The sequence below is a fragment of the Scyliorhinus torazame genome, chromosome 12 (assembly GCF_047496885.1).
Source record: "Scyliorhinus torazame isolate Kashiwa2021f chromosome 12, sScyTor2.1, whole genome shotgun sequence".
NCBI lineage: Eukaryota > Metazoa > Chordata > Chondrichthyes > Carcharhiniformes > Scyliorhinidae > Scyliorhinus > Scyliorhinus torazame.
Genome location: NC_092718.1, coordinates 160,884,406 through 160,903,839, shown reverse-complemented (window position 1 = coordinate 160,903,839; position 19,434 = coordinate 160,884,406). Strand labels below are relative to the sequence as shown.

General features: G+C 48.5%; 1 protein-coding gene across 11 annotated transcripts in view; it reads left to right on the top strand.

The window, feature by feature from the left end:
• The window catches only part of gtf2ird1 (GTF2I repeat domain containing 1), a 322,923-nt gene that overhangs the window by 183,662 nt on the left and 119,827 nt on the right, over positions 1-19,434 (top strand). For 9 of the 11 annotated variants that reach the window (XM_072469282.1, XM_072469285.1, XM_072469287.1 and 6 more), the window contains exons 10-11: positions 4,431-4,475; positions 4,585-4,693. In XM_072469282.1, the coding sequence (XP_072325383.1) occupies positions 4,431-4,475; positions 4,585-4,693 (154 nt within the window). The remainder of the gene's footprint in view (positions 1-4,430; positions 4,476-4,584; positions 4,694-19,434) is intronic. The other 2 variants (XM_072469289.1, XM_072469288.1) reach the window with 1 other exon arrangement.

Below are 19,434 nucleotides of genomic sequence, written 5' to 3'. Positions count from 1 at the left end.
GGGCAAAAATCTGGCACATGGCGTATAATGTGGGAAAATGTGAAATTGTCCATTTTGGGAGGAAGAATATAAAATAAGCTTATTATTTAAATGGTAGAGATTACTGAGCTCTGAGGCACAGAGGGATCTGGGTGTTCTAGTGAATCACAAATGACTGGTATGCAGGTATAACAAGTAATTAGGAAAGCTAATAGAATGTTACCATTTATTGTGAGAAGAATTGAACACAAAAGTAGCGAGGTTATGCTTCAGTTATATAGGGATTGGTGAGGCCACGTCTGGAGCATTGTGTACAATATCGGTCACCTTATTTAAAGAAATATGTAAATGCACTGGAAGCAGTTCAGAGAAGGTTTACTAGACTAATATCAGGAATGGACGGGTTGTCTTATGAGGAAAGATTGAGAGGTTAAGTTTGTATCTGCTACAGTTGAGTAAGAGGTGACTTGATCAAAACCTTCGAAATCCTGAGGTGTATTGACAAGGTGGATGGGGAGGGGAGGATGTTTCCTCTTGTCGTAGAATCTAGAACTAGGGGTCGCTCATTTAAGAGAGAGATGATGAGAATTCTTTGAATATTTTTAAGGCTGAGCTAGATAGATTTTTGATTTACAAGGGGGTGGAAGGTTATCAGGGGTGAGCCGGAATGTGGGGTTGAGGTTGCAATCCAATCAGTCATGATTCTATTGAATGGTGGAGCCTGCTTGATGGGCCGAGTGGCCTACTCCAACTTCTAATTCATTTGCTTGTATGTTCAATTAGCAGTGACACTAACTTACTTCATAGAATCATAGAATCATAGAATTTACAGTGCAGAAGGAGGCCATTCGGCCCATCGGGTCTGCACCAGCCCTTGGAAAGAGCACCCCACTTAAGTCAACACTTCTAAACTATACCCGTTACCCAGTAACCCCACCTGACCTTTTTGGACATTAAGGAAAATTTAGCATAGCCAATCCAGCTAACCTGCACATCTTTGGACTGTGGGAGGAAACCGGAGTACCCGGATGAAACCCACACAGACATGGGGAGAATGTGCAGACTCCATACAGACAGTGACCCAAGTCGGGAATCAAACCTGGGACCCTGGAGCTGTGAAGGAACTGTGCTAACACTGTGCTACCCAGCTGTCCACTTGGACCACTTATGTGGCCCAATCACATTCTTGCCCAAGTGGGTCAACCTCCGATCTGCCCAAGCAATGTGCGTTGCTAAGTAGTCATGATAAGCTCCTCGGGCACTTAAATTGGTGGAAACAGCATCTCCGCCACTGTACTGCTCTTTGCTGCTCTGCATGAGAATCTCAAAAAAAAACATAGCTTCAACTTCAAATAATTGCATAGCATTAGCATGGGAAAGAGAGCATCTAATCGCATATCTATCTAGAAAGTGAATGGTGGGGGGTTGTCAGCTATGAAGTAAAGAAAGACCCCCCCCCCCCCCCCCCTCCCCCCAACCTCTTCCCATAAACTGCTGAGCTGGCTTGTTAGATCCAGGAGAATGAACACACTAAGCATAGTGTTTGAATTCACTCTCTATGACACATCTACAGGCTGCACAGCCACCTACCAACAGGCAGGTGGCCTTTTTCCTTCCTCTGCGTTTGTTATTATCCCTCTGGGGTGGGGCTGCAGGGAGGGGGTGGGGTTAGGGTGGGATTGTGGAGGGGAGCAATGAGAAGCCCTGACACTTACCACGTGGGCAACAGCACAGTCTGATTCTGCGCGCTTTATTAAATTACTTTACTCTTGTCCAATTTTTTCATATACCATGCACGTTTACCTCAACTCTTAAGCTGACCTGAGGCAGTTTATGCCACCTTAATATTTTCAAGAGTAGATGCAGATTCAACAGTCGCCTTCAAAAGGAAATTGGATGAATTATTTAAGGAGAACAACGTTGCAGGCACACGGAAAAAGAGCAGGGAGTGAGACTAACTGGAAACCTCTTCACAAGGGCCAGCACAAACTCAGTGGGCTGAATGGCCTTCTGCTGTGCCATACTATTCTATGATAATGGAGTTTCTTTCTTTTCTTGAGAGTGCAGCAAATAGACGTGACAATATGATGCATATTTAATTTTGCTATCCAGTTGACAAACTAGTTTAAGTTAGAGATTATACACTCCTTTGGATTGCATCCACCCATGCTGAAATAAATTTGGGAAGGGAGAGCAATGTGACTAATAAATGTACTAAGAAACTGCACTGGAGAAGAGGATAGTGCCTGGGCACTGATGACACCAATCTTATTCTGATATTTAAAATGAAGGTGGGGCACCTCCAGGAAACTATCGCCAGACTAGCTTAGCATCACTGGTAGGAGGGATAAGGGAATCTTTACTCAAAAATGGAATTCAAAAACATCTAGAAATCCAAAACATAATAAAGAATAGTCAACAAGAATTTCAAAAGGAAAGGTCGTACTTGACCAAATTTATTGAGTTCTTTTTGGAAGTAACAAAGAGAGGAGATGAGGGTAATGCAGTTGATGTAAAATACTTTTCAGCATTCCTTTGATAAGGTGCACCATGGTACATCATGGCTAAGGTCTAAGCATGTGGAGCCAGCAGACAAATAGTAGAATGGACAGAAATATGACTACAAAATTAAGCTCTGAGAATAGGGGTAAAAGATCTCGACTAAGACTGATGGAAGGTGAGTGTTCCACAGGGATTATTGTTCGGAACAAAGCTGGCATCCATCTGGCAAAAGAGAAAGGTTGTCTAGTTATGTATTGTCCACAAGACATGGGACAAATCGAACCCGGACAATTACCGCTCCACCAGTCCACACTCGATCATCAGCAAACTGATGGAAGAGGTCGTTGACGGTGCGATCAAGCAGCACTTACCCAGCAACAGCCTTCTCACTGACTCTCAGTTTGGTTTCACAAGGGTCACTCAGCTCCAGATCCCATCACAGCTTTGGTCCGAGTTCGGACAAAAGAGCTGAATGCCAGAGGTGGGTTGATGGTGACAGTCCTTGACATCAAGACAGCATTTGACTGAGTATGGCATCAAGAAGGAAATTGAAGTCAATGGGAATTGAGGAGGAAATTCTTCCACTGGCTGGCGTCATGCCGAGCACAAAGGAAAACAGTCTTGTTCATTAGAGAACAATCACCTTGGTTCCCGGACATAACAGCAGGGGTTCCTCAGGGTAGTGTCCGAGGCCCAACCATCTTCAGCTGCTTCATCAATGACCTTCCGTCCATCATAAGGTCAGAATGGGGATAGTCACTCATGATTACAAGTTGTATATACATCAATTGTGTGTATTCAGGTGGCGCATATTAACGGGGGACTCAGCGACACTTCTAATATATTGAAGCAGAGTGAAAGAGGGGTCTATCTAGAGGTATGGAATGTGCAACATGTGTCTCTATAAGTAAAGACTTCTAAGTGAATAAAGACTAGGCTTCAGTGACTAAGCTTCAATGCTCTATCCTTCACAACCTGGCTATCCAGGTTTTGACATTCAATTCCAGTCACAACTCCTCAGACAATGGAAGCAGTCCACAGGCAGCAAGACCTGGACAACATTCAGCCATGGGCGGGTAAGCAGGAAGTAACGTTTATGCCAAGCAAATGCCAGGCAATGATCACCTCCAACAAGAGAGTCTTACTATCTCCCCTAGATGTTCAATGGCATTACCATCGCTGATTCTCCCATTATCAGCATGCTGTGAATGAATATCCCGAGTAAATCCCAAGAAATCACATCCCACCAATGTTAAGTCAGTAAATTGGGCAACAACTAGGGTAACTCTGTAGTCCCACACTGTCAGTGGGGGAGACATACTCACAAGGCGTTGGGCTTGGGGTTGAAGCAGCAACTCTTCAAATGCACCAGGGTTGAACACAGCCCCCCCCCCCCCCACCCCCCCACCCCATCCTACCGCTAGGCTATGCAGCATTGTGGGATTACCTCACATTTGTGTTCATGTTAAATTTGTGTGTATCTTACCCGTCCTGTTTGTTCTGTTTCCTGTTTTCTTCCTCCCTCTCCTACAGTGTAAAAATTTGGTCGGTGACCCAGGAGTAGGCAGGAAGGTGTCTTGACCGTCGGAGGGATCTCAGCTAAGCTGAGTCCCTTCCTTGCCTGCTCTCCATACAGACGTTTTCCTGTAAGAGGCGCTGGATACCATTCAGGATCAGGACGCCTGGCCTTTTCCCCCCCGCTGCCCAGACTCAGAGCATCAAGTCCACCATTTTCCCCACATACACAGGACTGGCAATCTGAATCTCTGTTCCTCTAATATTATTGGCTCAAAATTGCATCATTAAATTAAAAATGTCAACACAATGCAAATCAATTCCCCTTTCTCCTCCCTGACCACCCGCTATGTAATTGTGCTGTGGCCATGTTTAAATGACCCATTTACAATCAATGTTTCTTTAATTTTTATACTTTTTTGCAACCTCTGCAGAAGGGCCTTGTTGTGATCGGTCCTTTGAACCACAGCAGGCCTTTGGTGAGAAAATACTCTCCTATTTACATCACTTTTGTGTATTTTTGAGCCTCAAAATCAAACGTTTCTCACAAAAAGCAGCTTAAGAAAGTGAACCTTCTGTTTGTTACAGGGACCAAATACATCCGGGAGGGTTCCAAGCAGGAAAGTCAGTCTCCTTTGGATGAAGAGTCCCACAGAACAGCATTGCTAGACATGACTCCCAAGAACCACGTCTGCAGGTAGGAAATGGCTAACTTCTATCAGCCTTTAATATGAGTCATCATTTCAAAAGATAGAACTTGCATTTATGTGGTCGACATCAGGATGCCCAAAGCACGTGACTGCCATTGAAGTACTCTGAAATGTAGCGAATGTCATAATGTGGGAAAGGTGGCGGCCAGTAGGTATGCATCAAGGTTCCACAAACAGCAATAAAATCATTTGTTTTTCAGAGTGTTGTTTGAGGGATCCCTACTTGGAAGGACAGTATTCCCAGAACTCTCTTCATCTTTGAATAGGGTTGTTGGACTCACCTGGGGAGGGTGGGGGGTGGGGGTGGGTAGACTGGACATCAGTTTAACGTTTCACCCAAAAGTTGGCACCTCTGACGGTGCTGCACCTCCTCAGTACTGCACATGAATGGTTGCCTTAGTTTTATGTTCAAGCCTTTGGAGGGGGACTTAAGTTCTGACTCGGAGCCCTACCACTGAGCCATGGCCAACACCTCGTTAAACGTTTCATCGTATATTTGACATCCCATCCTAGATAACCTCTTTACTCTTGATATTCGTTAATGTAAGATTGATCACCAATGTAATTATTTTATGTTTTAAAATAAATTTAGAGTACCCAATTCTTTTTTTCCAATTAAGGGGCAATTTAGAGTGGCCAATTGACCTACCCTGCACATCTTTTTGGGTTGTGGGGGGTGAGACCAACGCAGACACGGGGAGAATGTGCAACATAATTAGCCCAGTATGTATAAGAATTTCTTCATACTGGTTACGTTTGAGCCATCCTCGCTACTGACTCAGTTAATACACATCGATTTGCTTCATGCACAAGCCACCAATATAATTAGGATGACGAAGGGAAAAGGAAAGGCTAATTAGAGACCAAAAAGTAGCTTGTGTGTGGATATGGAAGTTATGGACATGGTTCTTAATGAATACTTTGCACAAAAAGATGGAAATGATGCAGGCATTGAGGTTCAATGTGTGAAATATCGGATGGGAAAAAAGAAATACAAAGGAGTTTAGCATCTTTGAAAGTGGATAAATTGCCAGGCCTGGGTGAAATAAACCCCCTGGCTGCCAAAGAGAAAAGGGGGTGGAAATAGTGGAGGCTATTTCACTTTCCAATCTCCCTGGCTATAGGCACGGCGCTGCTCATACTGTTGTTTAAAAAGGGAGGAAGGAATAGATCGGGGCATTATGGCTGAACCTCCGTGGTGAGCAACTCAATTGGATATAATTCTGAGAGTCGGTATAAACTCAATTAGAGGGACACAGATTAGAAAAGGACAGTCAGTATGGGGTTGTTAAGGGTGGGTCCTGTCTAATTAACTTGATTGAACCTTTTGAGGATGTAACGAGGAGAGTTCACAAGGGTTTCACATTTGCTGCACTCCACATGGATTTTAGCAAGGCTTTTGGGAGGGACCCAATTGGCACAGAGAAGTGAGAGCCATTGGGATCCAAGAGCAAGTGACAAGTTGGATTCAAAACTGACGTGTACACAATTGGTTGAAGGGCCTCTTTCTGTGCTGTAAAGCTCAATGACTGACTGGTCAGGTGAGCAGAAAAATGACTAGTGGAATTCAATTTGGATAAATGTGAGGTAATGCACTTGGGGAGGACAATCAGGGACCACTCAGTAAATGGTAGGATTCTGAGGAGTGTAGAGGAACAGGGGGACTTTGGAATGCATGTCCGCAGATCCCTGAACGTAGCAGGACAGGTAGATAAAGTGGTTCAGGAAAGCAAACTGGAAACATTTCCTTACTGAGCTAAGACATAGCGTATAGGATTAGGGAGGTTATGCTGGAACTGGATAAAACTCTAGTTAGGACACCGCTCTTGTATTGTGTACAGATTTGGTCACAGCATTGCAGGAAGGATATGATCGACTGGAGATTATATGGAGGAGAGTTCCGAGGGTGTTGCCAGGAATGGAGAATTTTATCCACAAGGAAAGATTGGGCAGATTGGATTTATTTTCTTTGGAAGAGACTGAAGAGAAATTTAATTGAGGGATATAAAATTGAAGGGCCTAGATCTACTTCCCTTATTAGTGAGGTTAATGGCCAGTGGGCATTGTTTTTAAAAATAAATAAATTTAGTGGACCCAATTCATTTTTTTTTTCAAATTAAAGGACAATTTAGCATGGCCAATCCACCTAGCCTGCACTTCTTTGGGTTGTGGGGACGAAACCCACGCAAACACGGGGAGAATGTGCAAACTCCACACGGACAGTGACCCAGAGCCGGGATCGAACCTGGGACTTCGGCACTGTGAGGCTGCAGGGCTAACCCACTGTGCCACTGTGCTGCCCCCAGTGGACATTGTTTAAATTAATTGGTAGGGGATTGGAGGAGAAGAAGGAGGAGGATGATTAATTGTTTTCATCCAGAGGGCAGGGGAGTGTATGGTACTCTCTGTCTGAGAGGGCAGTAGTGGCAGAAACCCTCCATGCATTTAAGTATTAATTGGATGTACACTTGAAATGCTGTAAACTACAGGCCCACAGATTAAGAGCTGGAAAATGGGGTTAGACGGAATAGCTTTTTCAGCATAGACACAGTCAGCTGTACAGCTTCACCTGTGCCACATATTTTGGGTGCGATTCTCCGCTCCCGCGCCGGTTTGGAGAATCGCCTGGCGCGCCATTTTTCCCTGCGACTCCGGTCAGACCCCCTCCCGCGATGCACCCAAGCGGCGAAAACGGCCCCGTCGAGTTCTGCGCGGCGCAGGCCGGAGAATCGTCCGGGGCACCCAAAATGGCGATTCTCCACTACACCCACTATTCTCCGGCCTGGATGGGCCGAGCGGCCTGCCCAAAACGGCGGCTTCCCGCTGAAGTGTTGGGTGCTCTGAGGTACAGACGAATCAACACGGTTGCGATTGGTACAACGCAGTTTTATTCCATTAAACTATTTATACATCAAACTTGGTACTCAGCACGTTGTGACTGTGTGAGTGTCTTGCTTTGAGGTCCTGGCCCTGAGCTGTCTCCAGATGGACTGCCCAGGAAGTGTCGTGTTTCTTTTTTTATACTGTGTCTGCTCTTGTCTGTGATTGGCTGTCGTGTTATGTGTGCTAATTGGTCCGTTGCTCTGTCTATCATAATGTATGTGTTATGATGTATGTTGGAATATCATGACATCCCCCCCTTTTTTTTTACAAGATTATGTGCCTACATGGTTATAAATATAAATGTGTCCTGAGTGCAGCTAAATGTGTGTGTGTGCGTAATATTTACATCATGTACATGGGGCTTAACTATATACAAGGGGTGATGTCAGGTGTGACATGCTAACGAGGTTGTACCATAACAAAACAAAGAACAACGTGGAAATTTGGAACGATCAAACGAATGCCTGTAACGAGAAAACAGAGACATAAAACAGTGGTTGCAAAAGTTCAACATGTGAACAGTCTCATAAGTCCAGTCTAGTAGGTGGGCGACGAATTCGGGTTGACCGTCAGGGTGGCACACCATTCATCGGCCGGATTGATGGTGTTGACCTGGTTCCCATCACTGACCGCAACCCGGAAGGCGTCTTGGTCATCTGTGTCATCGGTTTGGATGTTGTGATGTAGAGGCTGAATGGTCCGCACGTTCCTGCGAGGTTGTCGGAGATGGAGAAGATCAACAGGTTGAGCCGCTCGACAGTAGGCAGCGTAGTGGCCCATCTTGCCACAGCGTAGGCATTGTCGGGTTTTTGCAGGACATTGCCCTTTTAAATGTCCAGCTCCACAGTTGCCGCACGCCGTGACGTCATGGCGTTCGTTACGCCACTGCGCATGCGCAGTTCGGTCTTGCGTTGGGCGCGCCTGCACAGCACGTCCCTCAGTGTTGCCGTAGGTTTGGCGCGCACAAACGCAGGAGGCCTTGAATCGGTCGAGATGGGGGCCGTTTCGCGTTGTCGTGAACCTCGACGGCGTTCACGACGGCGTGGGCACTTAGTCGCGGGAGCGGAGAATTACGCCCGTTGTGTTTCTATTAGCAGATATAGGAATTATCTCCAATTTCTCATCACAGCTGAATTATTTGAGAAGTGCACGATGAACCAAACAACCCTACTTTATGGACGAGTATGGAATTTGTACACACTTGTATGTCTCATAAATTGTTACAGAAATATTAAGAATTGCGACTTCCGGTCGCGGCGATGACTAGCTAAGCCGCACGTTTCGGCGGCTCCAGCTCCAACGGACCTTCGGGCTCTTTTAAGAGCCCCAACGGGAAATTTTTGTGCAACGAAACCCGGTGTGGGGTGAGTGAATAGGGAGTCCCCCCCCCCCCCCCCCCCAACGAAAGAGGAAAATATCGGCGGCGGCGGCTGCAGCGCGAGGAATCCTCAACGAAAGGGACAGAAAGGGAGAAGACACAAGATGGCGGCGGAGAAAGCCCAGGCGGCATGGGGGCCCGAGCAAGACGAATTCTTGAGACGGTGTGTGGAGCTACTAAAGAGGGAGGTGCTGACCCCGATGCTGCAGGCAATTGAGGGGCTCAAGGAGGCACAAAGGACCCAGGAGACAGAGCTCCGCGTGGTGGAGCAGAAGGTGACGGATAATGAGGACGAGATCCTGGGCCTGGCGGTCAAAACACAGACGCACGAGGTGCTCCACAAAAGGTGCATTGAAAGGATTGAGGCCCTAGAAAACAGAGCGCGAAGGAAGAACCTTCGGATACTGGGTCTCCCTGAGGGAGTGGAAGGAGCGGATTGCGGGGCTTATGTAAGCATGATGCTAAGCTCGTTGATGGGAGCTGAGGCCCGTGCGGGCCCCTTAGAGGTGGAGGGGGCACATCGGATCCCGGCGAGGAGACCAAAAGCGGGAGAACCACCTAGGGCGACAATCGTGCGATTTCACCGCCTTAAAGATAGAGAAGAGGTCCTGAGATGGGCTAAAAAAGTACGGAGTAGCAGATGGGAGAATGCAGTGGTACGGGTGTACCAGGATTGGAGTGCGGAGGTGGCGAGAAGGAGGGCGAGTTTTAACCGAGCCAAGGAGGTGTTACACAAAAAGGTGAAGTTCGGGATGCTGCAGCCGGCACGACTATGGGTCACGTACCAGGAGAGACATCACTATTTCGAAACGGCAGAAGAAGCATGGACCTTTATTAAAGAGGAGAAATTGGATCGGAACTGAGGGACTGATACTGTAGGGAATGTCATTGTCGATGTAAATAGAGAAGTAAATTGGGAAGGGGGGAGACACTAAGAAATGTGGGCGCCGGTGAGGGGGGAAAGAAGGGACATAGGCGGAGAATGAGGAATGGGAGTGGGAGGGGAAAGGGAGCTGCGCCACAAGAGGCGGGTCAGATAAAGGGATGTTCCCGCGCCAGAAAGATAATGGCGGGAAGACAGGCGCAAGGCAGATGGGAGTTCCCCACACGGGGGGGTCAAGGAGGGAGCAGGAGAAGCCGGGGTCAGTTGAAGTCAACTGACTTGCGGAAGTAATATGGGGGGAGCAATCACGCTAGAAGGGGATCTAGCGGGGGGGGAGAGGGGGGGATAACTGGGTTGCTGCTGCGGAAATCAAAGAGGAAATGGCTAAAGAGTGGGTGGACGGGGATGGAATGCGACGCCTGGGGAGCGAGTGGGAGCGCGGAGGCGGGATACGGGACTGGCCTAGAGAAGGTGATGGCTAGTCGACACGGGAAGGGGGCAGGTAGCCCCCTAGTGAGGCTGATCACGTGGAACGTGAGAGGCCTGAATGGACCGATTAAAAGGGCCCGAGTGCTCGCGCACTTGAAAGGACTAAGGGCAGACGTGGCTATGCTCCAGGAGACGCACCTGAAAGTGGCGGACCAAGTTAGGTTAAGGAAAGGATGGGTGGGACAGGTGTTCCACTCAGGACTAGATGCAAAGAATAGAGGGGTGGCCATATTGGTGGGGAAACGGGTAGCATTTGAAGCAAGGAGCATTGTAGCAGATAGCGGAGGTAGATATGTAATGGTGAGTGGCAGGCTGGAGGGAATGGAGGTCGTGCTGGTTAATGTATATGCCCCGAATTGGGACGATGCGGGATTTATGAGACGGATGTTGGGTCGTATACCGGACCTGGAGGTAGGAAACTTGATATTGGGAGGGGACTTCAACACCGTGCTGGACCCAGGGTTAGATAGATCCAGATCGAAGGCTGGCAGCGGCCAAGGTGCTCAAGGGGTTTATGGACCAAATGGGGGGAGTGGATCCATGGCGATTTCTTAGACCGAGGGCCAGGGAGTTCTCCTTCTTCTCCCATGTCCATAAAGTGTACTCCCGGATAGATTTTTTTGTTCTGGGAAGGTCGTTGATCTCAAGGGTGGAAGAAGCTGAGTATTCAGCCATAGCGGTTTCGGACCATGCCCCACATTGGGTGGACCTGGAACTAGGAGAGGAAAGGGAGCAGCGAGCACTCTGGCGATTGGATGTGGGATTGATGGCGGATGAGGGAGTGTGTGGAAGAGTGCGGGGATGTATTGAGAGGTACCTGGAGGCCAATGACGACGGGGAGGTCCGAGTGGGAGTGGTATGGGAAGCACTAAAAGCGGTGGTCAGAGGAGAGCTGATCTCCATTGGGGCCCACAAAGGGAAAACAGAGGCCAAGGAAAGGGAAAGATTACTGGGGGAGATTTTAAGGGTGGACAGGGAATTTGCGGAGACCCCGGAGGAGGGACTGTACAGGGAGAGAAGACGACTCCAGACGGAGTTCGACCTTTTGACCACCAGAAGGGCGGAGGTGCTGTGGAGGAAGGCACAGGGGAGGAGGTATGAATATGGGGAAAAGGCTAGTCGCCTGCTGGCCCATCAGCTGCGAAAGAGGACAGCGGCGAGGGAGATAGGGGGAATGAGAGACGAAAAGGGAGCTACGGTGCGGAGAGCAGGGAAGAAAAACGAGGTGTTCAAGACCTTTTATGAAGGACTGTATAGGTCCCAACCCCCGGAGGGAGAGGAGGGGATGCAGCAGTTCCTGGATCAATTGAGGTTCCCGAGGGTGGAGGAGCAGGAGGTGGAAGGCCTGGGGGCACCGATTTGGGTGGACGATGTTATTAAGGGGCTGGGGAATATGCAAGCAGGGAAGGCTCCGGGACCAGACGGGTTCCCGGTGGAATTTTATAGAAAATACGTGGACCTGTTGGCCCCGCTGTTGGTGAGGATGTTTAATGAGGCCAGGGAAGGAGGGACTTTACTCCCGACAATGTCGGAGGCAACGATATCGCTAATTCTGAAGCGGGATAAAGATCCGTTGCAGTGCGGGTCCTATAGACCTATTTCATTATTGAATGTGGACGCCAAATTGCTGGCAAAGGTACTGGCATCGAGGATAGAGGACTGTGTCCCGGGGGTGGTGCACGAAGACCAGACAGGGTGCGTAAAGGGGAGACAACTGAATGTCAACGTGCGACGACTATTAGGGGTGATAATGATGCCCCCAGTGGAGGGGGAGGCAGAGATAATGGCGGCAATGGATGCAGAGAAGGCATTTGATAGGGTGGAGTGGGAGTACTTATGGGAGGTGCTAAGGAGGTTTGGGTTCGGGAATGGGTTTATCAGCTGGGTCAAACTCCTTTATGGGGCCCCAACGGCAAGTGTGGTCACGGGTCGGCAAAGATCGGAGTATTTCCGACTATATAGGGGAACAAGACAGGGATGCCCGCTATCTCCATTGTTGTTCGCGTTGGCAATTGAACCTCTGGCCATGGCGTTGAGAGACTCCAGGAAATGGAGAGGGGTGATTAGAGGGGGAGAAGAACACCGAGTGTCGTTATACGCAGATGACCTACTGTTGTATGTGACGGACCCAGTGGGGGGGATGACAGAGGTCATGCAGATATTGAGGGAGTTCGGAGATTTCTCGGGATATAGGCTTAACATGGGGAAGAGTGAACTATTCGTGATACACCCTGGGGACCAGAGTAGAGAGATAGAAGGCCTGCCTCTAAGGAAAGTGGAAAGAAACTTCCGATACCTGGGGATTCAGATCGCTAGGAGCTGGGGAACCTTGCACAGACTTAATCTGACACGATTGGTAGAACAAATGGAGGAGGACTTCAAGAGGTGGGATATACAGCCTCTGTCGTTGGCGGGCAGAGTGCAGGCAATTAAGATGATGGTCCTCCCGAGGTTCTTATTTGTATTTCAATGTCTCCCTATACTAATCACTAAGACCTTTTTTTAAAAAATAGACAGGAGCATCACAAGCTTCATGTGGGCAGGGAAAGTACCGAGGGTAAGGAGGGGGTTCCTACAACGTAGCAGAGACAGAGGAGGATTGGCGCTACCGAATTTGGGCGACTACTATTGGGCCGCCAATGTGGCGATGATTCGTAAATGGATGATGGAGGGAGAGGGAGCGGCGTGGAAAAGACTGGAGAGAAAGTCCTGTAAAGGGACGAGCCTAGAGGCGCTGGTGACGGCGCCGCTACCGCTCTCACCAAAAATGTTTACCACGAACCCAGTGGTGGCAGCAACATTGAATATTTGGGGACAATGGAGGCGACAGAGAGGTGCGCGGGGAGCCCTGGTGGGGTCCCCAATCAGGAACAACCACAGGTTTGCCCCAGGGAGGATGGATGGAGGATTTCAAAGCTGGCACCAGTTGGGAATTAGGAGGGTGGGAGATTTATTTATAGATGGGGCGTTTGCGAGCTTGGGAGCATTGGAAGAAAAGTATAAGTTGCCCCGGGGAAACTTCCTTCGATATATGCAGGTGAGGGCATTCACAAGACAACAGGTGAGGGAATTTCCGCTGCTCCCGGCATAGGGGATCCAGGACAGAGTGCTTTCGGGGGTGTGGGTCGGGGAGGTGTGTCAGAGATATACCGAGAGATGAGGGAAGAGGGGGAGGAGTCGGTGGGCGAACTAAAAGGAAAGTGGGAAGAAGAGCTAGGGGAGGAGATAGAGGAGGGTATGTGGGCTGATGCCCAAAGCAGGGTAAATTCCTCTTCCTCGTGCGTCAGGCTTAGCCTGATTCAATTCAAGGTGCTACATAGAGCACACATAACGGGAGAAAGATTGAGCAGGTTCTTTGGAGTGGAGGACAAGTGTGGGAGGTGCGGCGGAAGCCCGGCAAACCACGCACATATGTTTTGGTCGTGCCCGGCACTGGAGGGGTACTGGAAGGGAGTGACGGGAGTGATCTCGAAGGTGGTGAAGGTCCAGGTCAAACCAGGCTGGGGGCTAGCTCTATTTGGAGTTGCGGATGAGCCGGGAGTGCAGGAGGCGAAAGAGGCCGATGTTGTGGCCTTTGCGTCCCTGGTAGCCCAGCGTAGGATTTTACTCATGTGGAAGGAAGCAAAACCCCCCGGACTGGAGGCCTGGATAAACGATATGGCGGGGTTCATAAAACTGGAGCAGATGAAGTTTGCGCTGAAAGGATCGGCTCAATGGTTCACCAGGCGGTGGCAGCCATTCCTCGACTACCTAGGGGAACGCTAGAGGGAAGACAGATGACCAGCAGCAGCAACCCAGGGGGGCGGGGGGGGTGGAAAGTTTTAGTTTATGTTAAATGATTAGTTTACCATGTTGATTAGCCATTTGTTCACTGTTAAATTTTCTTTTTTGTTATGTTTGATGTGTAAGGGGAAAAAACTGTGATCGAAAAATTTTCAATAAAATATATTTAAAAAAAAAGAAATATTAAGAATTGCATAGAGAACTTTCTGGAAAGGTGTGTTCAATGCTAACTCGGGTTAAAATATGCAAGAAATATAATGTCTAAATTTTCACTATCTGCCTTGTATTAATTTAAAGGACATCTGAAAATCCTTCCTGCTTTCCTGGCAAGCTCATATCAGAAGATTGGATCTCCCATTCATGTTTAAGTGATTATTAAAAAAGCCTGAATTAGCTCACCCCTGGACTATCTCACCGAACACAATCCAAATTATGTTGTTGGAATTGTCCAGAAATTGCACTGAGTGTTGAATCAGGTGAGAGAACCTGTGAAAGTCGTTGGTTTCAGAGCTGCCTTTTCTCACCTGATCCAGCGGCATCCTGTGCAATTTCAAAGTGCTGGTGAGGATCACACGACGAGCCCACGGGGCAGGGGCGGGGGGGGGGGGGGGGGGCGGTGCGCGCGCGCGCATGTCCCAAACTCACCGGTGATGCGGGGATTCTGAGATCAGGATGCCATTTTTATAGGGTTCCCCAATCTCAAAGTGAAGTTAAAGCCCCCCCCTCTCCACTAGGGTGTGAACCTGATTTCATCGGCAGTGAGGAGATCTCAAACTGAGATCTTGCCGCCGCAAATCCTGTTAAGACCCTCGCGCGAGAGTTACCGACCGAAACGGGAGTCTCGCCCTTAGTGAACAGGCCCTGAAAACCATGGCCTATGACGCTTACCCAAGCCATACCAATCACAATAGGGCCACAGTATTCTCCTCGCTTTTGTGTGGGTTTCACCCCCACAACCCAAAGATGTGCCGGGTAGGTGGATTGGCTGCGCAAAATTGCCCCTTCATTGCAAAAATGAATTGGGTGCTCGAAAATTTTTTTTAAAGTGATGGGATCTGAATCCGTATTCTCCAGATTATTAATCCGGTTTCTCTGGATTATGAGTTCACTAACGTGACTACTACCATCGAATGGTAACCGACCTTACCCAAGGTGCCAATCTTCATGAGTGAGTCAAATAGCAAATGTTAACAGTCCCTTCAGTGGATGCCATCAGAAAGGAGCTGAGTTCTGTTCTCCCTCCATATCCGTATACATCAGTAGGGATAGCTGAAAGCGATGAGAGCCCTGGCTGATTGCCCTTCTCCCCGCCCAGCATCCTGAGGACAACTACAATGCCCCCAACTTCTCCACAGCTGAGGGAATAGACCAATCAAACTGGTAAATTATGGTCTGCTTCAATGATGTCCTCCTGCCTTAGCCTTTACCCAAAAGGACCCAGCCATTCATATTAGAATGGAAGAAATTCAAGGGAAAATGGTTATTGACTCTGTAATAATTAGGCTGGAGTCAAGATTCCTGCCTGCTCTTCTTTCCCAATGATGTCTGCTCCGCCCATACAATATTTTTCCTTCAAAGATCCAAGCTGTAGGACTACAAAACGCATTTCAGATTCACCCAGAGTGTTGATATGCCAAACATTTCCGATACGGTCCTTCCTCCAGATTGTAAGCGCAGCGATATGTTTATTCATCAATTGCCTGTCTCTGTAGAAAAACGATAGTTTAAGCCTTGGGTAAACTTTCAGTCCCAATTTTTTTTCCAAACACGCAAATGCAGTGATAGGAATCCCATCCAAAAGTGACATCATCTGGTTTCCTGCCAACGCAACTAAAATAACACAGTTATTGGGGTGTTCTTCGAGTCCCCAGAGAAAAGAAATATGCTAAACACATGTGGACAGCTCTCCTTTAGATTAAATGGACCAGGTCTCCCGGTTGTTCACGCCACCTGGATCTTCTGGTCATGCCAACGGCGCACCTCCGCCGCAGGTTTCCCAGCGGCATGGGGTGGATTTAATGGGAATTCCCATTGACAGTGGCGAGACCAAAAGATCCCGCCACACCAGAGAACCTCGCCAAACTTTTTCATCAAATATGTTGTTGAGATTACAATTGATATAGTGAGAGTAATGGTGCTTCCTGTTATTTATGCATAAATAATACATTTCTGCAGCCAGGCAGTTAAACCCAACTCTCCCAAAGTTGCTGTCTGAGTGTTATCTTTATCAGCAGCTTTACCTAAACAGTATCTCACTGTCCAGCTCACTATTGGGAAGCTGTGAAGTTGGTTTACTTACAGGGTAGTTGGAGACCAAACTCAATACTGAAGTATTGTCATCTCAAGTGTAAGCACCCTTTTAACTACAACATAAGTGTTAATTTTTTGCTAATTATCCTTTCCGGAACTGGAAGTTTACCATTACAAGCATTCGTTCAAGTATTAATTATTGGACGTTTTTAAAATGTCAAATATAATTTTATTTTAAAAGAATCTCTTCACTTTCTTTCTCCAACCTTTCTTCCCCTCTCTTTATTCTTCTTTCTGTTCCTGATTTCGAATTCACCCACTCTAATTTTCACTTCCTCTTGAGCTTTGCACTGTCAATGTTTTAAGAGATACCCTATAACATGTCCTCTAGACACATTTCCTTGTTTCTCTTGCACCTCCTTCAATTTGGTCCACTGTGTGGTCTGCTCTACATTGGGAAGACTAGACACAGGCTGGGTGACCACAGGCTTTGCGGAACACCTTCGCTCAGTCCGCAAGCATGACCCTCAACCTTCCTGTCATTTGCCAGTTCAATTCACCATCTTGCGTGCATGTCCACAGCCTGTCCTTGGCCTGCTGCAATGTTCCTGTGAAGCTCAACGCAAACTGGTGGAGCAGCATCTCAAATTCTGATCAGGCACTTTACAACCTTCTGGAGTCAACATTGAGTTCAACAACATTAGACTGTAAGCTCTCTCCTCTATTTTTACTCCTTTATTTTGTCCCAATGACCCCCCCCCCCCCCCCACTAGACTATGCGTCACTTGTTTTTCTGTTTGCTTTATTTTATCTTTATGCCACTATCAGCATCTTCTTTAGTCTTTTAATGTTACCATTAACACCTTCTTGTCTTATGTCCACGACATTATCAAATTGCTACTTCGTCCCCACCTATCCCCGACCTCCTATTCTGCCCCACCTTCCCCAGCCGCCTTTCCAACTTTATAATCTGTCAGAGGCTGGTTTTGGCCTTTGCCTCCCTGGTAGCCCAGAGATGGATACTGTTAATGTGGAGGGACTCGAAGCCCCCGAAATCAGAGACATGGGTGAGCGACATGGCTGGGTTTCTCAGTCCCAAGAAAATAAAGTTCGCCCTAAGAGGGTCAATGTTAGGGTTTGTCTGGAGGTGGCAGAATTTGCCGACTTTTTCAGGGAAAATTAAATGTCAGTGAAGTGTTGGGTACTCTGACACACAGACGAACCAACACAGTTGCGTATGGTACAACGCAGTTTTATTTCATTGAACTATAAACATAGTAAACTCTGGTATTCAGCACATGGTTAACCTCTGAGTGGCTGGCAGTGAGGTCTGTGCCCTGTGCTCTCTCCTGCTCGAGTGCCCAGGAAGTGTCGTGTTCCCTGCTTTGTGCTGTGTATGCTCTTGTCCGTGATTGGCTGTCGTGTTGATTGGTCCGTTGATCTGTCCATCATTATGTGTGTATATATGTGCTGTGATGTTCACATGAATATCATGACATCCCCCCTTTTTTACAGAATTATGTGCCTACGTGGTTATAAATAGAGATGTGTACTGAGTGTAGCTAAATGTGTGTGTGTGCAATATTTACAGCATGTACATGGGGTTTAACTATATACAAGGGGCGATGTCGGGTGTGACATAACAACAAGGTTGTACCATGAACAAAGAACGGGGAAACGTTGAACGATAAAGTGAATTCCTATAACGATAAGAACATATTAACAAAGTGGTAGTATGAGTTCAATGTATAAACAGTCTCATAAGTCCAGTCTAGTAGGTGGGCGACGAATTCGGGTTGACCGCCTCAAGGGGTCTGGAACCACCGGCTGAGGAACGGGCCTGGCCACGGGCGATGATGGAAGGGGCATGGTGGGAGGCAGCTCCACGAAGTCGAAATCAGGAACAACAGGAGGGCACGGTGTCGGTGTAAGGTCTCGTAGCGAGCGTGGAAGCAGGCGAAGAGCCCGGCGATTGCGCCGACGAACGGATCCATCAGGCATGCGAACCAGGAACGAACGGGGAGCCACGCGTCGGAGAACTTCGGCCGGTGCTGACCAGCCACCTTCTGGTAGGTGGATGCGGACATCGTCTCCAGGGGCCAGGGCGGGAAGATCAGTTGCCCGTGTGTCATATGACCTCTTCTGGCGACTGCGCTGCAGTTGCATCCTGTGCAGTACCGGAGCAAGGTCGATCGTGGGCGCCAGAATGGAAGGTATAGTAGTCCTGAGGGCGCGACCCATCAGCAGCTGGGCTGGTGAGAGACCAGTGGCTAGTGGGACCGAGCGATAGGCCAGCAGGGCGAGGCAGAAATCTGATCCGGCAGCAGCAGCCTTACAGAGGAGCCGCTTGACAATGTGAAAGCCCTTCTCTGCCTTTCCGTTGGACTGGGGATGCAGAGGGCTGGACGTCACGTGTGTGAAGCCATACGAGGCAGCAAACGATGACCATTCCTGGCTGGCGAAACAGGGCCCATTGTCCGACATGACAGTCATCGGAATGCCGTGGCGAGCGAAGGTGTCTTTGCAGGTCCTTATGACAGCGGACGACGTCAAATCGTGCAGGCGTATGACCTCTGGGTAGATGGAGAAGTAGTCAACGATGATGACATAGTCCCTGCCGAGCGCGTGAAAGAGGTCCATACCCACCTTCGCCCAGGGGGACGTCACCAGCTCATGGGGCAGAAGCGTTTCAGGAGGTTGCGCCGGCTGAAACCTTTGGCAGGTTGGGCAGTTTAGCACCATATTGGCAATATCATCACTGATGCCCGGCCAGTATACCGTCTCTCGGGCCCTCCTTCTGCACTTCTCGACCCCCAGGTGGCCTTCGTGTAGTTGGTCGAGAACCAGCTTGTGCATGCTTTGCGGAATCACAATCCGGTCCAGCTTCAGAAGGACACCATCAATGACGGCCAAGTCGTCTCGGACATTGTAGAATTGCGGGCACTGCCCTTTGAGCCACCCTCCTGTTATGTGGCACATCACACGTTGTAGAAGGGGGTCGGCCTCAGTCTCTCGGCGAATACGGGCCAGACTGGAGTTGTCAGCTGGCAGATTTGCCGATG